Source organism: Ananas comosus, linkage group 3 (genome assembly GCF_001540865.1).
Source record: "Ananas comosus cultivar F153 linkage group 3, ASM154086v1, whole genome shotgun sequence".
Classification (NCBI taxonomy): Eukaryota; Viridiplantae; Streptophyta; class Magnoliopsida; order Poales; family Bromeliaceae; genus Ananas; species Ananas comosus.
This window is the reverse complement of record NC_033623.1, coordinates 357,172-375,376: the sequence shown is the minus strand read 5'-3', so window position 1 is coordinate 375,376 and position 18,205 is coordinate 357,172. Positions and strand designations below refer to the sequence as shown.

The 18,205-nt window shown below is 34.5% G+C and overlaps 3 protein-coding genes across 5 annotated transcripts; 1 reads left to right on the top strand and 2 right to left on the bottom strand.

Annotated features, from left to right (window-relative positions):
• On the bottom strand, window positions 432-4,685 carry LOC109708109 (putative HVA22-like protein g). Of its 3 annotated transcripts, none has more exons than XM_020229710.1 (7): window positions 4,464-4,685; window positions 4,073-4,130; window positions 3,446-3,544; window positions 3,271-3,327; window positions 2,825-2,888; window positions 2,533-2,754; window positions 432-1,301 (listed from the first exon to the last, which is right to left on the bottom strand). In XM_020229710.1, the coding sequence occupies exons 2-7, from the start codon at window positions 4,102-4,104 to the stop codon at window positions 930-932; spliced, it is 846 nt and encodes a 281-aa protein (XP_020085299.1). In that variant the 5' UTR covers window positions 4,105-4,130; window positions 4,464-4,685; the 3' UTR covers window positions 432-929. The 3 variants fall into 3 exon arrangements, with proteins under 3 accessions (XP_020085299.1, XP_020085298.1, XP_020085300.1); XM_020229709.1 differs by having other exon boundaries at window positions 4,073-4,124; XM_020229711.1 differs by having other exon boundaries at window positions 2,533-2,751; window positions 4,073-4,124; window positions 4,464-4,684.
• LOC109707393 (caldesmon-like) lies at window positions 6,762-10,754 on the top strand. Its single transcript, XM_020228629.1, has 4 exons — window positions 6,762-6,846; window positions 8,422-8,880; window positions 9,298-9,707; window positions 10,361-10,754. Exons 2-4 carry the CDS (start codon window positions 8,431-8,433, stop codon window positions 10,533-10,535), a joined length of 1,035 nt encoding a protein of 344 aa, XP_020084218.1. The 5' UTR covers window positions 6,762-6,846; window positions 8,422-8,430; the 3' UTR covers window positions 10,536-10,754.
• Window positions 14,985-17,945, bottom strand: LOC109707960 (cytokinin riboside 5'-monophosphate phosphoribohydrolase LOG1-like). The gene is made up of 7 exons (XM_020229505.1): window positions 17,621-17,945; window positions 17,165-17,262; window positions 17,061-17,091; window positions 16,528-16,627; window positions 15,824-15,894; window positions 15,450-15,593; window positions 14,985-15,178 (listed from the first exon to the last, which is right to left on the bottom strand). Exons 1-7 carry the CDS (start codon window positions 17,801-17,803, stop codon window positions 15,086-15,088), a joined length of 720 nt encoding a protein of 239 aa, XP_020085094.1. The 5' UTR covers window positions 17,804-17,945; the 3' UTR covers window positions 14,985-15,085.

Sequence of the window (18,205 nt, the reverse complement as noted above, 5' to 3'; positions counted from 1 at the left end):
GGCTCAAAAATGTTACAAAATAACTGACATAAATCATAAAATCATGCAAAGATAAAATACATCATAGATCAGTGTAGAATAAGTTTATTAACACCACACACCCCCACTTCATCAGCAAATCAGTTGATCAGAAACTGAATTATATATAAACAGCAACCCACATCTGATTCAACTTGTGTGGCCGCCTCCAATATCGCCGTATCGCCTTCGCATGAACTGCTAATGCCAAAGAGGCGTAGCGGCGATCGGCGACAACCAAAGTCACGGCATGACTGAACAAAGAATGAAAAGACATAGGCAACAATTTGGTGCGCGAATGCAATCGAAAAGAGGATTCACACATCTTTCAGTTAAGATGGGACTTTCGTCGCGCAATTTAACTGTCGTCAGCTCGCATTTCATAGATTCTTTCTAGAACTGCAACTGAATCGTTCTCGATGATAGACATCGTAAAGCAACTTCAACAAATCAAATCATACTGCAAGTACTGCAACTGACGGAGATATCGACACAACACTACCAACAACCAAAAAGGTCAAAAATACTAATTATGAAAGCCCTTAAACCTAATTTTAACCTAATCTTTTCCTTTCTCATCCTCGTCGTTACAGCTCAGACGAAACCCATCTAACTTCTCTCGGCCCCGTGGGAAATCCAATAGCAACTATTCAATATTGCACATATTAATAGCACGAAAGTTGCGGTCAGGACATTTCCATCTTCTTTAAAGAAGAAACTAAGCTATTATTCAACCTGAAAACTGATCATCAAAGAACTAGCTAATTAACTAAGTCTAACCACATCAAATGTTATCAACATAATCCCTATATTTACATACAATGAGGCAGATCAGAATGATCTCCTCCAACCCAATCACGCAAAGTTCTCCCCTACCCTCCCCCAAGAAACAGTTCTGTTAAAATGCATCACTAACCACTCGACGGAGCGACTCGCTTTCTCAATCTAGAACGCATCACACGGATCGCGTCCTCCACAGGGGTCTCTTGTAGGGACGGAATTGGGTCCTCTTTATCAATGCCGTTGGCCACATCGACATTCTTTAGCATTTCGCCCTCCCCAGGTACAGTGGCGAGTGCTGTGGAGACCGGAGGTGGCTTGGGAGAAGCTGGAGGCGTTGGTGCGCCAGACTTCGTGGGCTCTTGCGCCTGGATGGGTCGCTCTGGTGGGCTGGTGTTTGTGGATTGTTGCCGATGGATCTTAGGGTTCGAAGGCTGTTGCGGGACCACTGGTTGCTGTTTAGTCACCGAAGATGTTCGGCTTGTTTGCTGTTGTTGCTGCCGCTGCCGAGTGTCAGTTTGAATACATATTAGTAAAGTTGAACATATTTTCAAAAAAGAAAAAAAAAAGGAAAATGTTGCTTGATAAAGAGAGCATCAAGATGTAATCAGATGATTCAACAGGAAACATCAAGTTCACACTACAGATTCCCCTGAGGCTAATATTCCAAATTCCATGGATAGCAAATTTCGTGTGTCAAAACCAAGTCCGGAGCAATAGCTGTGAATCAGTGGCTATAGGACGCTTGCAGGCGATCTAGATTATATAGATAATGATTTTTTTTTTTATTATCGAGAATCAAAGGAGAATGATAAAAGAACTGTTTGAAACTGTGGACCCATAATACTCGTTCTCCCCTTTTGCCAGCATTCTCTTTTGTTTATCAAGCAAACCGTTGTCAGGCTAGTCTAAAATCTGAGTCAAATATATATTTAGAGTTAGAAGTACTACTCAAAGCCAAAAAAGAAAGGGAGAAAAAGGATTTCCTCTTCAATCATACTTAAAGAATGTGGCCTCATGGTACAACATCAACCCTGGAGCTCAAGATTAGACTCCTTTTGACAAAACTTTTAGATCGAAGAAAACTTAGAAAAGTATAACATTTATGGTCACATCTCCTTTGAAGATGAAGAACAAGATTCAGCCCAATGAACAGTAGGAAAATTGCAGCTGAAAAATATGAACTTGTAATCTCAAATATAGAATTGCGAAGTTGAACCCAAGCTTTTAAACTACTGATGAGGCTCAGGAGGAGCCCTTAACCCACCTTCCAGGTCAAACGTCAGGTTGACCCACAAATAAGGGCACAAAATTATGTTTAACACTGAAGTTGCTGGTTATATCGGGGATACTATTTCCAATGTCTTAATGCATGCCACTAAATAATTAACTACCTCTGTTTTCGTTCTGACAGAAAAGAATAAGGTGACAAGAAAGGAAAAGAAATGAGGGTTTCAATGCAAAGAAATTTTTAGCTATAATGAGAATAAGGCACTTGATCAACCTAGTGATTGAACATAGAATTGAGAACACCTGAAATCAGTTAAAAATTTGTTCCCAACATCTTTTCATTTCTAGGTTAATTCGCAACTTCGAGAGAAACGAGCTGCTATACTAGCACGAAATGGAGTAGTAAAGTATAAGTTTCTTAGAATAGGTAATCTATTTGGTTGCATTTTTGCACAACTTAAATAACAAGAGCAGTGAGAAGATCAACCAATGATCAAATAGCACCTGAACAGGACGCGATCTTGATGACTGAGAAGGTGATTGAGAAGCAATATACTGTAAGATTTGATAAGTTGTTGTCTGTACAAAACTAGCAACTTTCTCCCAATGGAAGACAGCAATATCCCCTGCCCTTGCTCTTAGCTCTTGTAAGCTACGATCAATTTCATTCTCATGCTTCGCAATATATGGACGGAAGAAGGTCTCGTAGATATATTTTGTGCCCTGCTATTGAACTCATTTATACAACTAGAATAAAATGAGAACATTGTGGAGTCAACAATGATGCAAATTTTACCTTTGTCTTTGGATACCACAGATAAACAAAGAGTGCTAGTTTTGCTTCATTATACATTGGTATCCTGCAAGAACGCTGATAGATGAGAAAGGTTTTGAAACAATAAAAAGAGAATAGATGGGATTAAATGGCGAAATGAATGCACCAGAGATCCTCAAATTTTTAGCATAGTTTTACAGTTGGGTCCCTAATCATTGCAGCTCACATCCCACCATTTTGGTTGAATCACTCCATCAAAATGGGTAGAAATAGCCACTCTAACTGCCATAAAAGCCACTTTTGAACTTCTTAATTAAGGCATTTAGGTTTCATCTAATGTAGAAATTAATAAGAAGGACAAGATCGTAATGGTATGGAAAGATTACAAATTGAATTGTAACAACTGAACGGGTGGGGACCCCTAACACAATATACCCAATAAGATTGACATAGTTGTTTAACCTTACCACGAAACAAAAGCATCCCCAAGCCTCTCCAGGACAGTCACAGCAGCAACTAATATCCTGAAAAAGGAAAAAAACAAAAAGAATTAATAATAATAAACGGTTCATTTCAAGCTTAATAATAAATATAACTGAAAAAAGAATTCGAGTATCCAGTAAGGAAGCAACAAGGACATACCAATACTGACACCAAAAGATAAGCTGTTCGATCTCCGGCCTGTTCAACTCCACAGTTTTGTAACATTCATATGCTGGATAAGCATAGCCGAATATCAATCTGCCGAACAGAAGTTGTTATAGATTCTGCCTCAATTTGGCTAAATAGAGAGTAATAGCATGTCCGGCTTCTCCTTTTAGCAACAGTCATATCTTACAGAATGCCTGCGAAATAGAAAAATTCTGGAGCTTCCGCAGCATCAGGAGTAGAATTGAGATTCTGAACCTGAAAAGCGGAAGTTCCAATTTGGCGCTTCTGATTCTACAGCAGAGAAAAGTCGTTTGAAAGATTTCGCTAGAGGGCCCGTTCGCCCCCATAGGATGTATTGTTGTTTGGCAAAGTGCTTCTACAAGAAGCATCTAGTAAATTCCCCCAGCAGCTTCTCTCTGCAGTAGAGTCAGAATCACATTTTTGCTTCCCTCTACAGCAAAAGCTCTATACATTTCCGATTTGCCGTGCACCGCAAACTGATTCATAGTGTTTCTCCTACTAGCACCACTTAAACACTGATTCCCAAAGAAGCAACTACACCCTACACTCTACTGCAGATCCCAAACAAGCCCTAGGTTGAGATCAAGGAGCACTTACACGAGGCCTCTCGTAAGGAAACTTCCCACCATCTCTGAGCCTCCACAAAGATCTGCAACTAAACCCAAAAATTACAGTACGATACACCAAATATGAACTACTTTAATTTATAACGCGACAAATTAAGCGCAATAAATCCACATTTAATAACAAAAACGAAAAGCAAAAGTGAAAAAAAAAGTGTAAAAAAAAAATGTGCACAAAGAAAGGAATCGAGAAAGCAAGAGCTCATTGCATTGTGCAAAAAAGAAGCATCTTTTACACTTTAATACAAAGAAGAAAAAAAAAAAGAAGCAAAAAAGATAAAGCTACAAAAATTAAAAGGAAACAAATCACGAAGTTGTTACTGGATAAGATCGGGGAGATTAAGCTAAGAATCGAAGCAGCATACCTTCGAGATGAGAGAGAGAAAGAGAGAGAGAGATCCAAATACTACGAGGGGGAGAATGAGGGAACAAGGAAGGGATCAATGGAGCTCAACGTGTCTTCGAGCTTACGTTAATGGCGCTAGGGTTCTCTCCCTCTCTCTAAGATTCCTAGAGAGAGAAAGAAGAGAGAGAGAGGGGAGAGAGAGAGGTGAGCTCTTCACTCTCGTTCTCTCTCTCTCTCTCTTACCCGATTCGGTTTGGTTTAAAGTTTGGTTCCTTAGACCGGTGGTTTTTTTCACCGGGTCGAGTTAAACATGGGAATGAACCGAACCGGGTTCGTTTCCATAGGGAGCAAATTAGATAAAAACGTACAAAACTTACATAAACTATAAACTATGAATAATTTTGAATAAATTATTTAACTTTTAAAAGTATTAATTTTACTATCAAAACCAACTGCAATTTTTTAAAAAAAATATTTAAATGCGTCGTTTATTTTTACAAGTTTAATTAGTACACTTCATACAAATTTTCATAACTATGAATTTATTAAAGTAAGAAATTAGCTTAATTTTGAAGTTAAAGTAATGTTTACTAGCTCAAATCAAACAAATGAAATAATGGATAGTAAAATTAATTAAAATTTTAAAAAATTGGACGGTAAATTTAAAATCATTTATAGTTCAAATAAGTTCTATACATTTTATTACGGATCAATTATTACTATGTAAGAGATAAAATATAATGAACCTTATATATAAAATTTTAGGAGACAAATTGGTCCCACTTTTGCTTTTACTTTTGGTGTTTAGCAAATAAAAAAATATAGTAATTTTTTGCTACAACAAAAAATTAAAAATTTTTAATGTCAAATTTTGGTGTTTTTTAGCTCTACCACAGAAAAAAAAAAAATAAAATTATTGAGTACATTGTATATATATAATATTTTTTTAAAAAAACATTATTTGGATAATATTTTATTTTATCTAATAATTCTGCGCCTTACAGCAAAGCTAAGTAGTCCCCCTCTGCAACATCAAACTAACATTTATATGATTAATTTATTTTGAATTTATTTAAATTTTTGTTTTCATTAAATTTAGTAGAATTATTGATAAATTCAAACTGAATTAATTAAAATGATTTGGTTCCAGCTAATTGGCCCACAAAAATAGTGAAATGGATAAGCATCATATTCTGGTTTATTATTATTATTATTTTTTTGAACCACAAAATTTCAGTGATCAAATTAAATTTTTATTTGAATTTAATCAAATTTAATCAGAAACAAAGTTTGATAAGATTTACTAAATCTATTTATCACTAATAATTTTAGATCTATTAATATCAACACTCAGATTAAATGTTCGAACTAAATTCGACAGATCGAAACAAATTTGTAATCAGAAACCGAATCAAAACTCATTGGTATGGATCTACTCAACACATGTTAATAAAGTAATAATTAATAAACATCTTATTGCTAATATTTTTAATCATTTTTTTTGTTACATTAAGTTGATTAATTAGTTAATTTTTCAATTAATTACTCAACTTTTTTATGAATGACAAAAGCCTCTTAGAATTTAGTGAGCAACTCCATATTTAAATAGAAATATAAAATTAAAAAAAGTTCCCTTCACCTTAGGTTTGTTTAGGCCACGCATTATAAAAATAAAAAATGTTCTTTAAATTTCAAAATTTTTGACTCTTTGTTTTTATTGCTTTGATTTGTTTATTAGTTAAAGTTTATGGGTGTACGGATTTTGTATGATTGCTTTAATTGTTGTTAAAAATATCATTCACACTTTGGATACAAATTAAAATTTCGATCTGTATATAATATAAAAAATTTTTATTTATAAATTTAATTTTTTAGTTGGGCTAAACTAATGTGATATTAGAGTTTAGGTAAAATTTTCAAATCCAAATAAAATTTACTCAATTAAAAGTTCTCACCCATAAAATTAGAAAAATATAATATTATATTTATTTTTCTAAACTTTAAAATATTATATATATATTTTTTTGTTGTTTTAAAATCTTGAAAACATATATCAAAATTATTTTTTATCACAAATCAAAAATGCTACAATTATTTAAATTCTTTTTTACAATTTTTTGATCTCTGGTTTAATAATAACGAACAAAAATATTAGAGCAAAATAATCTCTTTAAATAAAATATGTATATATATATATTTTTTAATAATTTAGAGATATATCTACAAGTTTTTAAATTTTACATAAATGGATTAGTATAATAATAATTTTAAGAGAGATAACTCACCTTAAAAAATAATTTTTTTAAAAAAATATAAACAGAGAGAGCTACGCCGCGGGGGACGAAAAAAAATCGAGCTTTTTGCGATCCAACCTCATCACGACGATCGCTTCCTCGCTCTTTGTATGAAATTAGGGCTAGGGTTTCTAATTCTCTTGTGTTTTGTGTTTTTCTCCTCTCCTCAGTTGTAGTGATTGTTTAATTGCATGTTATTTTAGTAAAATCGTTGTTGTTTGTTGCAAATTGATTGCATTAGGGTTTTGTAGCAATTTCGAGCGAAATTAAGAGATTAGGAGATGAAAAAGAGTAGCTAAAGTTGGTTCACGTGTTCATGTACTTTGATCCTTAGGTTTAAACTAATCCAAATTTGAGGAAATTAAGAGACTAGAGGCTTTGTAGAGGGAGAGTGGAGGGAGGAGAGAGAAAAAATATGAATAGGATGGTGGAAAGGGGAGTTTTTTTTTTTTTTTTTTTCTTCTTCTTTTTGTTCATCAATAATCCAACTTCATTACATAACTTGGGTAAAACTATAATTAGCCTTGCTTTGGTGTAGCATATATATATTTTTTATTTTGCTATCATGTGGTTTAAAAAGCGACGACTTTGTTGATTTATGAATCTGTTGTTAAATAGGATAGTAAAAAAGTACAATTTACAAATTACAAGGTAGTGAAGTGAAAAGCATTGGCTAGTAATATATTGTATTTTAACACCCCGTGGTTATAAAGTGTAGAACTTTACTATCTTGTGTAAATGTAAATAATTTTACTATCCTATTTAACGGCACGTTCTTACTAAAACAAAACAAAATCACAGGTAGTATAGTGATGTTTTTCAAACCAGACGGTGAGAAAGTGAAAATGCTCTAAATCGTAGGAGAGTAGTTGAACTTTTACCTAATATTTATTTGAAATAAGAACATGTCCCGAAACAATCAAATTTTGAATTATAAAATTTCTCAACAACCAAAGCCTACTAAATAAGGGAACTATGAGAAAGGGTTACATTGTTAAGAGGATTTAGATGCCACGCAAAAGAAATCATCACAAGGATTTTAGCTTTTTTTTGTCAACTTGAGCCTCTTACTTAAGTTTTGCTCCTTGTTTCCTTGCCGGTTTTTGTTTGTTTCTGATGATTGCACTTGATAATTCTGAGGCCATAAAATGATAATCGGGTGAAGTTGGTAGCTTTTGGAGTACCCTTTTTGTAGTTGGTAATTGTGTTGTAGGAATTGGGTATTTCTCATCAATTTTTCAGAAGAAAGTGGTGATAAAAGTAGGCAAAAAGAGACTCGAGATTTGATGTCGTATGAGATGACCACGCTTGGAATGCTCAACTGATTCCATCTTATATGAATTTTGCTCTTTTTTCTCTTCTAAAGTCATCATATTTTGAAGCTATATGATTGAGAAACTTCATGACAACAATGAGCAATTAGTTGAAGATCCCTCAAATTAATATTGTTCGTTGGCTCCATGCACAATAAAATTTCTTATAATACTTGTTATGGTATTCTTTTTCAATTTTACTTTGGACACGCTCCATAGGATTTCTTTAGACGAGTAACAGAATTTGTGCTTTTTTCAATCAAAAAACATGCTGCGGATAGAATTTAGTTGTTCTTTATCTCTTTCTTTTGTTGTTTCGTATTCACGCCCCTTTGCGTGTTGACGGTTAAGTTGTGCATTTGCATTTCAGTAACTACAAATGGAGAAGGCTCAATCTCTGGCTGAAGAATTGCAGGAAAAGCTTGCGGTCAATAAGGCTACTTGCCAATGTTCCGAGGAACGTACTAAAAGGGAGTTGGAATGTCTTCAACAGAGGTTCAAAGCTGCTTTCACATTATTTCGCTACTTGAAAATACAGGCAAAAGCTTCAGCTGATCTAAATATGGCCTGTGCTTTCTTTCGGATAAAGCATCAAGAGGGCGTCGGTTTTGTCGACGGTCACAGCATGCCGTTATCAAAATGGTCTAAAAATGCCAATATCTCTGAATTTGAAAGTTCTGCTGAAGAAGCAGCAGAGGCAAATGATGATTGGTATGCTGCAGACATTTTCAGTTTGGTGCGGATGATAACCTGTGTGACGGAGTATCTCGTTAAGAGGGTTCTAATGGCGGAGTCAGAAGCTTCTATTGAGAAAGAGAAAGCTAATTTTGTTAAATATAAAAATGTTTAAACACCGTTCTCTAACAGCTTAAGCTTTTAGAGTACAACGGTTGTTTCACATGGTATCAGAGCAGGAGGTCCTGAGTTCGAGTCACGCCAGGCTCCTAGCATATTAATTTCCTCCCATTTAATTCAAGCCCACGTCATGGGCCGATTAAAAAGTTTCGAGCCCAGACGTGAGGCAACGGTTGTTTCACATGGTATCAGAGCAGGAGGTCCTGAGTTCGAGTCACGCAAACTTTTTAATCGGCCCATGACGTGGGCTTGAATTAAATGGGAGGAAATTAATATGCTAGGAGCCTGGCGTGACTCGAACTCAGGACCTCCTGCTCTGATACCATGTGAAACAATCGTTGTACTCTAAAAGCTTAAGCTGTTAGAGAACGGTGTTTAAACATTTTTATATTTAACAAATTTAACGAAGGAGATGACACTTGCAGTCGAGAGAGTGACAACCAAAATCGATGAGATGGAAATATCCGTAAAGTTGGCATTGAATACTATAAATAAGTTGGCGGAGCAGTTGAACAATTTTGAGCAAGAAGCTGCTGTACAGAGAGAACGAGCCACTGATTATGAGCAAGAAGCTGCCATACAGAGAGCACGAGCCACTGAATGCGCGCAAGAAGCTGCTATGCAGAGAGAACGAGCCAATGAACATGAGCAAGAAGCTGCTATGCAGAGAAAACGAGCAACTGAATCAGCGCGAGAGCTTTTTCTATTAAAGCAGAAATTCGCAGCTTTCAAATCCGAAGCCCAACTTGTGTTTAGAAGGATAGAGGCCTTAGCCTCATCACTGGAGCAAAGAAAGGAAAAGTATCTATCTATATATTGGTTTTTCGTTTTCATTTTCAGTTGAATTGAGCATGTTCGTTTTTTTTTTTAATCATATGGTCTTTTGCATACGTATCACTACAAATATGCGAAAGTGCAAGAACCCTGAAATTTGGCGCGTAGGCATTTGCCCCGGAAACTATATTTATTTGCATTAATATATGCAGAGATTGTTTTGCATAGATGACCCCCTAGTAGGGGCACACGGACAAAAAAGTAAAGTATGCGAGGAAATACCAACTTTGCAGGGATATTTGCACAATTTTGAATATATGCAGGGGTATATATGCAAAAGACGGGAAATAAAAAAAGGTCTTTGTATGTTTACAGCGTTGCTTAATTTCGAGTGATGCTTAGAGGAGTAGTATTTTAGAAAATCCATAATGCTTCTCTCAGCAGCAAATTAAATCAAAATCTCCATATATGAGCTTCAAGCCTTCAACTTTTGACACTTGGAGTTTCATTTCTTCTTTCAACTAAAATTGAAGCTCCATACTTTTATATTACGAAGCGGCATCTTTTGATGGCTGCAATTAAAAGTAGAAGTAAAGGCAGAGCTAAATTAGCCTGGTCACTTTTAACCTACTGTGCTTTTTATAACTTCTACTTTCTCGCATTTTGCCATGGTGTTCTAGGTTGATCTCCAAGACTTTGCAACTGCATGACGAGAAAGCTTTGAAGGAGGACAAAGTTCAGGAGCTCATGAATGAAAATGTAAGGCTCCAGTCATTGGTTGATCAGAAAGAGGCGCAATTGGTAGCCTTGAATGAGCAGTTGAAGCTCACCTCATTGAGCGAACGTGACAAGTAGTTTTACTCTTGCTTTAGCATCTGAAACCATTTTGCGTTTTATTGTGAGTATTTCTTTTTACTGATTTGTTATTCTTTAGTTTCTCTAGGAATTACGGAATGAATTGTTGTAGTATAGGGAGAGGTTAGTGAATTCTTTAGGAGGTTAATATTATAGATAGTAAGACATGCAAGGATTTGCAGTATAAGACAAAAAAGGTGTTGAATATGCATTACCAAACCCTTGCTTTATGCTTTTGATCCTGAAACTCTACTTTTAAAGTCTTATTCTAGTGATATTTTCAAAAAGCTTAACTGCTCTTGATTTGATACTATATAACTGAAGCCCTCTATCTGCGCTATGCTTGTTCTGCTTTTCTTGATGCATCTGAGTAGTCGCATTTTTTTTGTCTAGTTGTATGTACATCATTGTTATATCTTTGATCATTTGTAAGCTGTGGATGCCTCTAAAATACATGAGTAATGAGTGATGCTCTTTATTGTACTTCTATCTTTTGTTCAATTCGGCACAGTGCCATAATCGAGCAAAAAATTGGGCTGTGAGTCACTCTCAAAAGCAGTCCAGTGGGATTTCGTATAACATTCTATTTCTGCATGCAATTATCATTGCTAATCACTTCAAATTATGTAATTTTTTGCTTAGTCTGCTTCAATTGCTACAAAAGCGAGATGTTTATTCCCCTTAGCACAAGCAATATTTCAAAACTGGCCTGATTTTTTAATGCCTAATTGAGAGAGAAATTGAGAGAGAACCTGAGAGGAATAAAATGATCTTGCCTTATTAATTACCTGGGAGATAATCTGTTAAAGGAAGAGGCACAGGGAATTCGCAGGTAAGGTAAGAAATGATGATTTAATCTCTTATTCAAATTTTAGTGTAGGGATTTATGGCCTTACTTGTATTGCACCGTGATTTTCTTTTGTGATTGAAAATTAGGAGTTTGATTTTTGTCTGTCGACGCCTTTTTGGACTCCCAATGCTTATTGATTAGACTAATGAACCTTACCTGCTTTGATACCATGTAACAAAGATATAAATATCTTTCTTTCCTTTTAACTAGGGTGGTCTAGTAACAAGCTATATTGTTACTATTGACATACCATGTAACAAAGATATAAATATCTTTCTTTTTAACTAGGGTGGTCTAGTAACAAGCTATATTTTTACTATTGACAGAGTGGCTCATCATTATATCTGTTTGTCTTTTTGTATCTGAATCTGGCTTTTTTCAGTAAAATTTACCCTGTTATTAGTGCAATTCCCCTCTTTCAATTCTGAGATGGTTGTTGCTATTGCTGAGGATGTGAAACAAAAAGAGACAGAGCACAATGTGAGAGCCATTTTGGTCCTTTCTCCATTAAAATACAGCAAGGGAGGGCACAAAAGGATGTGGTAAGGGTTTGACTCTGACAATTTCCCTGTATTGCCTTTTGTCCATCCACACATATTCTATATCCTTCAAATAAATGGACATTGTTCACTGTTCAGAACATTCCCACTATTCATCATATTGTCCTCTGACACATTTTGCTTTCTCCAAAAAAAAAAAAAAGAGGGAAAAAAAAAACAAACATATTTGGGCATTTCTATTGGTTTTCTCGAAGCGTGCTGATATTTGATAATCAGATGATTCATGCGAGATCGCGTTATACTGCCAGCGCATTATTGATGCTCTGGAGATTGAACAGAAAATATGTGGTTTGGATATGTTTTTTTCGTTCATTTCGGCGTAAAGTTATCATCAAATACTTTTTTTTTGATGTAGATAAATAAATTTATAGATTATTATTTATTGACTGAATATGACCTGTTGTTGTTGATAGAATGGAATCTTATATCACCTGCCAAATTTAGGTGAGAACCACTGAACCCTCACCCACTGAAACTTTAACTTGTGAGGATGGCTTAACCTTTCCATTTTAAATTTTTCTTTTTCAAATACCAATCTTGTAGTTTTACATTTTTCTCACTTTAGTACTCTATAGTTTAAAGTATATCAATTTAGTACTATGTGGTTTTATTTTTTTTTATTATCAATTTCACTAATTTTTTTTATTAAATTACTGATAAAGTTAAAACTAAGGGGTACTAAAGTGAATATTCAATAAACCTAGTAGAAGTGTCTGAAGTTTTTTTTTGTATATAATTTAATAAAACATTAATAAAAAAGCTGACAAAAAGATAAAAATAAAATTACAGAATACTAACTTATACATTTTAAATCACAGAATATTAAAATGAGAAAATACGAAATCACAGCAATATTATTTAAAATTTATGCTTTTTTTTATTTATCCTTTCCTTATATGTCAATACCCCTCGACACGTTTCACCACCACCTCTCACTTGCGCTATTCAAATCACCAACCCATCCCCCTTCTTACACGTGTCCAAAGCTGCGGGCCCCATCCTTGAATACGACATCTCATTGGTGGGTCCACCAACTGTTCCCCTGCAGGTGCATTTATAAAGTCCTCAGGGCACAACAGTCAACAGCAAATTTTTATTAAAAATTATTAAAAAAAGAGCAAATTTTAAAAGGAAATTTAAAATTCAATTTAAAATTTGGTCAATATACCTTTTATTTTGTTCGGTAAATTTTAATATAATATTTTAATTTCAGTACACCTGATTTTATGATGAAATGACTGTTTTATCTCTTCTATAAAATATCGTGTCAATATCAGTTTTAAAAAATTAAACTATTTTAGCATTAAGAGAGTAGTAAAGTATGTAATATACCAAAAATTCAAAAATCAAAATATTTAAGTGTAAATTAGAGAGTCCATCACACAGTATCAAAATATTTATTGGGACTATCTCTCACTGTATCTTATCTTTTATCTAAGTATTTTATCCAAAAAAGAAAAAAGAAAAAAAAGAAATAAAATAAAATAATATAACATTTAAAAAAAAAAAAAAAACAAAGTGTTTGCCGACAGGGAGGAGGGGACAGAATCCATGCGATTCCATGAAGGCATCTACAGTGATTTTTTTGGGGTTGACTTTTGTGAGACACACTCCACTGTTATGTTTTTTGTGGGTCTAGGGTCAAAAAGTCAACCCGCCCAAAATGGAATATGGATTATGGACAGGACAAATTCATATATAGTGGAACCAACTCCCCTTGTTATTTATTATTATTATTATTATTTGCTTATATGTCTCCATTAATTAATATAAATAATAATAGTTCGTTTGACATTAGAATTTGATTGGACAGAATAATACGAGAAAATAATGTCAGAGAAAAGGACCGGCATAATGATTTGAATGCTTCGGAGGTCGTGACTGCAGAGCAAGCGGGGTTGGTGGGGTTCAGTGAGTGAATTTAGTCGTGTTCAATTTAAAACCTCAGTAGGGTCGGTTTTGATCATTCCATTTAAGTGAGATTTTCCTTTTTTTTGATACGCCCTGAATTTAAAACTTTTCTCAATTCCCGCAAACTCGAATGATTCCGAGTTTCAATGTGACACACACACACACACACACACACACACACACACACACATATATATATATATATATATAGAGTTGAGCTAGAATGCTATCGATAGCAAACGGACTCCGTTGCCACCCATTTGTTTCGATGATGGAGCCACCAAATGGACGATCGGCACTGTTGAACATGATCTATACCACTTGAAGTGTTTAGAAATCAAATTTCATACGTTTTCGATATTGTTTTCTTATCCATCGAGTGGACACAAAAATGAACGGCTGAAAATGAATATTCTTTAAAAAATGATGATAGGAGTCTTGTAATCAAGATCAAGAGTATAGATCTTGTTTTAAATAGTTTAAAGAATTTTCTAACAAAAATTCAATTGATTTGGATATCTTTACGCCGTTAAACGAAAAAACGTCTCATATCGACCATTAAAATTACAAATTTTGAAACCCTTTGATCATTAGGCAAATGATGTCGAAAAGATTTGAAATTTGATTTCTAAACACTTCTAGTGGTATAGATCATGTTCAACGGTACCGATCGTCGATTTGGAAGTTCCATCATCGAAAACAAATGGGTGGCAAAATAGTCCGTTTGCTATCGATAGTATTCTAGCTCAACTCTCTCTCTCTCTCTCTCTCTCTCTCTCTCTCTCTCTCTCTCTCTCTCTCTCTATATATATATATATATATATATATATATGTGACTCGGTGAGACACAATAGCAATCGACCCGATTGATCACAAAGCAACATTAATGCAATACAACATAGTCGCTTTATATTTCTATTTAAGTTTATTTCTAAAAAAAAAGAAAAAAATAAGCTTGCTAATCTTTCTATCTAAAAAAAAGGACATCTAATTATAGAATTCTAGTTTTTTTTTTTTTTTTCTTAACATTTCTCCTTCAACGTTTAATCCTATAAACTTAGATGTGACAAGCTTAGAAAAAGAAAAAGAAAAAGAAGGAAAAAAAAAAACAGAGAGAGAAAGAAGAGATTGAGAAGAAATTAACTACACTAATGATTAGCACAAGAAGATTAGATAGAGGCTACATTAATTTGTTGATGCAAAATTAATTAACAAAGGAGTTCGTAAAATCAACGAAAAATTTCCGATTTCGGCGAGTGACATATCTGCTCCATCCCCCAACTTAGAACAAGCTCGGATTCATCATGCATTGGAACATAATCCTGCAATTAAACAAATCAAAACTTAATCTCACTTTTCTTTTGTTTTAGTTAACAATTGAGTGAATCAACTACAATGCACTTTATATATATAGTTTAGTTTTGCTTAGATATGAAAAAATGACAAGTAATTGCGAGATCCTCGTAAACAATTTCTGTATCGAATTAAAGCTTAAATTTGTAGAAAAAAGCTACTAAGGTGGAGTACGGTGCGGTGCGAAAAATACATAAGAGAAATACGAAAATGGGGACAAAGAGTAACAAAATCTAGTACCTCGAGTTTCGACAACAACTCGCGAGCACTTTGTGCGGAAACGATGATACGTCGGGCGGCCGGCGTGATGAATCCTTCGTCGACCGCCTTGTCGATGAACGACAGCAGAGAGTTGTAGTAGCCATCGACATTCAACAAACCCACCTATACTCGAAGATGTATAGTATATCTTACACCTAGATACTCAACTACGTATACTGACGACCGTATAAATACATCTTTCAAGTTAAGGATGATTTGATAGATGATTGCTAGCATAGTTTGTAAGAATATATAATTTTTTTATGTAAATATTCTGTTTGTTATATCTTAAACTTTTTATGGTAACAAATTTAGAGACAAAGTATGCGAAAAAGGGGTATGAATGGCTTTACTGGTTTGTCATGAATCCCTAGTTGAGCCCAAGTTATCACTTCAAGGAGACCCTCCAAAGTTCCATAGCCACCTAATCAAGTAGACGAATAAATAAACTTGATATTTACCATAGACATGCATATAAGTCAAAAAGATATAAAAGAAAAAAAAAAATGCTACCTGTATATTTATATATACGTACAAAATTTTACACCTCAATCATCTTTAGAGTTCACAAATTTTTTAAAATTTTTTAGTATTAAAAATGAAATTGAAAAGGCTGGTGGAGAGATAACGCGACCTTTGGATGAGTGAAGTGTAAAATTTATATCTGATATTTAGGTGTACAGTAATATTGCTCGAAATGGAATAGCTTATAGTACAAAAATTAATATCATCACAGGTTGTCCTGTTGACTCACATGCTCTTGATGGAGTCTCAACAATGACTTAGAATGAAACTTTTCATGGCTATTTCCACTTTTTAATTAATATCTAAAATCCAATTCATGAAGATCTAGCTTATATTACTGTGTACTTAATGTTTCAAAAAATAGAGTAATGTAATGATGTGTGACAATGTGTGTGACGTCCCAACTTCTCAAAGAATCAAGTCTCCTGGGCTTAGCCATCATTCAGAATGCTTAAGTTGGGTCAAAAATTTTAATCCTATTATATCTTATATATAGAACTATCTGGGGTCTCACAGTATGATATAGCGTTACCGGGCAAGGCGACGAAGGCGTCGGCACGGCGGGTCATCTCGGCCTTCCGTTGGTGCATGCCGGAGACGGCTCTCACCTCGCCTACCGTCTCTCCTCTTATCTGAAACTCCCCAAAATCAAATGTAAGGAACATTTTTAGTACCAAATTTGGTACTATTTATGTACACTAGAACTATAAGTTCCATAAAAGGAAAGTATTCCTGTGCACATACATAACACCAAAAGAATAACACTAAAACTATTCTTTTGGTGTTACCAAAAGAATAACACCAAAAGAATAACACTAAAACTATAATTTTCATCTCTCAAAAAAAAAAAAAAACTATAATTTTCGTATAAAAGTTTCAGTGCATGAACTTTTTCACATATTGCAATTTTATCCCTAACCGAAGAAAAATGACACTGGAAATGGCAAGTAGTCATATGATCTTCGAATTGAAATGCGTGAGACAATTAAAATGTTTAAGTGAAAGTATAAGAACTAAATCCCAGTATTCAAATAATATAGTGACAAGCTATATATTCACACATACCTCTTTAGGCATTAGAGTCCTTGGAACAACCCTGCAAAAAAGAGTAGAGAGAGAGAGAGAGAGAGAGAGAGAGAGAAATTTAGAAATTTTATCATATTAATTACCCTAAAACATGGCCTCCACCATTGTAAACAGCTTGAGAAACAAGTCCCATGAGCCCAACACTCCCCCCACCGTACACCAAATCTATGTTCCTCTCCACCTACACACAAAAAAAAAGAAAAAAAAACAAATAACAAATTAATCATCTTTTTATAAAATATGAATCATAATCAAAGCATTGTATGAGCACTACTATGACATTCTACAACTAAAAGAGGAATAGGAGAAGAGGGAGGGGTGTGAACCTGTTAAATATAAAAATATGAAATAACCGTTGTACTCTAAAAGTTTAACCTGGTAGAGAACGATGTTTATATATATAAATGTTTAAACGAACCAAACAACAAAAACACATCAAAAAAAATAAAAAAAACCATATTTTTTATTTGTAACATGCAAACAAGTTAATGAATCATATTAAGACATTACAAATGAGAGGAGAGGAAGAGAGAGAGAACCAATTCATGTCCGAGTTGCGTCGCGGCGATTTGGTAGCTGGGCTTGTTTCCGGAGCTGCTGCCGCAGAATACGCAGATCCGTTTGAAGCGCGAGGAGGCGGCGGCGGCGACAGAGGAGGAGGGAGAGGTGGTGGGTTGTGGTGGTGGTGGTGGTGCTACTGCTGCTTCTTCTTGGTATTCCATTACACTAAAACAAATAAGAAACAAGGGAATTATCCAAATCTATGTAAGCTCTCTCTCTCTAGCTCTCTCTCTCTCTCTCTCTCTCTCAATAAGTTTTGTGTGTGTGTGTTTATGTGTTTGGTTTCTTCTTCTTATTCTTACTTGTTCTTGTTCTCAAGTGGAGGGGTATAAGTGAGGGGGGAGGGGAGGGGGATAGGGATATCAATAGATATGAATATTCATATTTTTATTTAAATCCGAATCCGAACGCAGTAGTTTTATTCAATACTGAACAAATATGATTTCGGATGCGAATACAAAAAACGAAAATCTAACGAATTTGAATTCAATTATGAATTTTGTCAATATCCGATTCAAATCCGTATTGATTTTATATTTTATATAAAATATGTATATAAATAT

Excerpts from the sequence above, each read along its gene's own strand:
- LOC109708109 (XM_020229710.1), bottom strand. The coding sequence starts at position 4,104 with ATGGTGGGAAGTTTCCTTACGAGAGGCCTCGT. Across the intron at positions 3,545-4,072 it reads TTCCTTACGAGAGGCCTCGT|ATTGATATTCGGCTATGCTT; the intron begins GTAAGTGCTCCT and ends TCTGTTCGGCAG. Across the intron at positions 2,755-2,824 it reads TGTGGTATCCAAAGACAAAG|CAGGGCACAAAATATATCTA; the intron begins GTAAAATTTGCA and ends TGAGTTCAATAG.
- LOC109707393 (XM_020228629.1), top strand. The coding sequence starts at position 8,431 with ATGGAGAAGGCTCAATCTCTGGCTGAAGAATTGCAGGAAAAGCTTGCG. Across the intron at positions 8,881-9,297 it reads AGAAAGAGAAAGCTAATTTT|TTAACAAATTTAACGAAGGA; the intron begins GTTAAATATAAA and ends ACATTTTTATAT. Across the intron at positions 9,708-10,360 it reads CTGGAGCAAAGAAAGGAAAA|GTTGATCTCCAAGACTTTGC; the intron begins GTATCTATCTAT and ends ATGGTGTTCTAG.
- LOC109707960 (XM_020229505.1), bottom strand. The coding sequence starts at position 17,803 with ATGGAATACCAAGAAGAAGCAGCAGTAGCACCACCACCACCACCACAA. Across the intron at positions 17,092-17,164 it reads GGTGGAGGCCATGTTTTAGG|GGTTGTTCCAAGGACTCTAA; the intron begins GTAATTAATATG and ends TCTTTTTTGCAG. Across the intron at positions 16,628-17,060 it reads GGACTCTAATGCCTAAAGAG|ATAAGAGGAGAGACGGTAGG; the intron begins GTATGTGTGAAT and ends GGGGAGTTTCAG.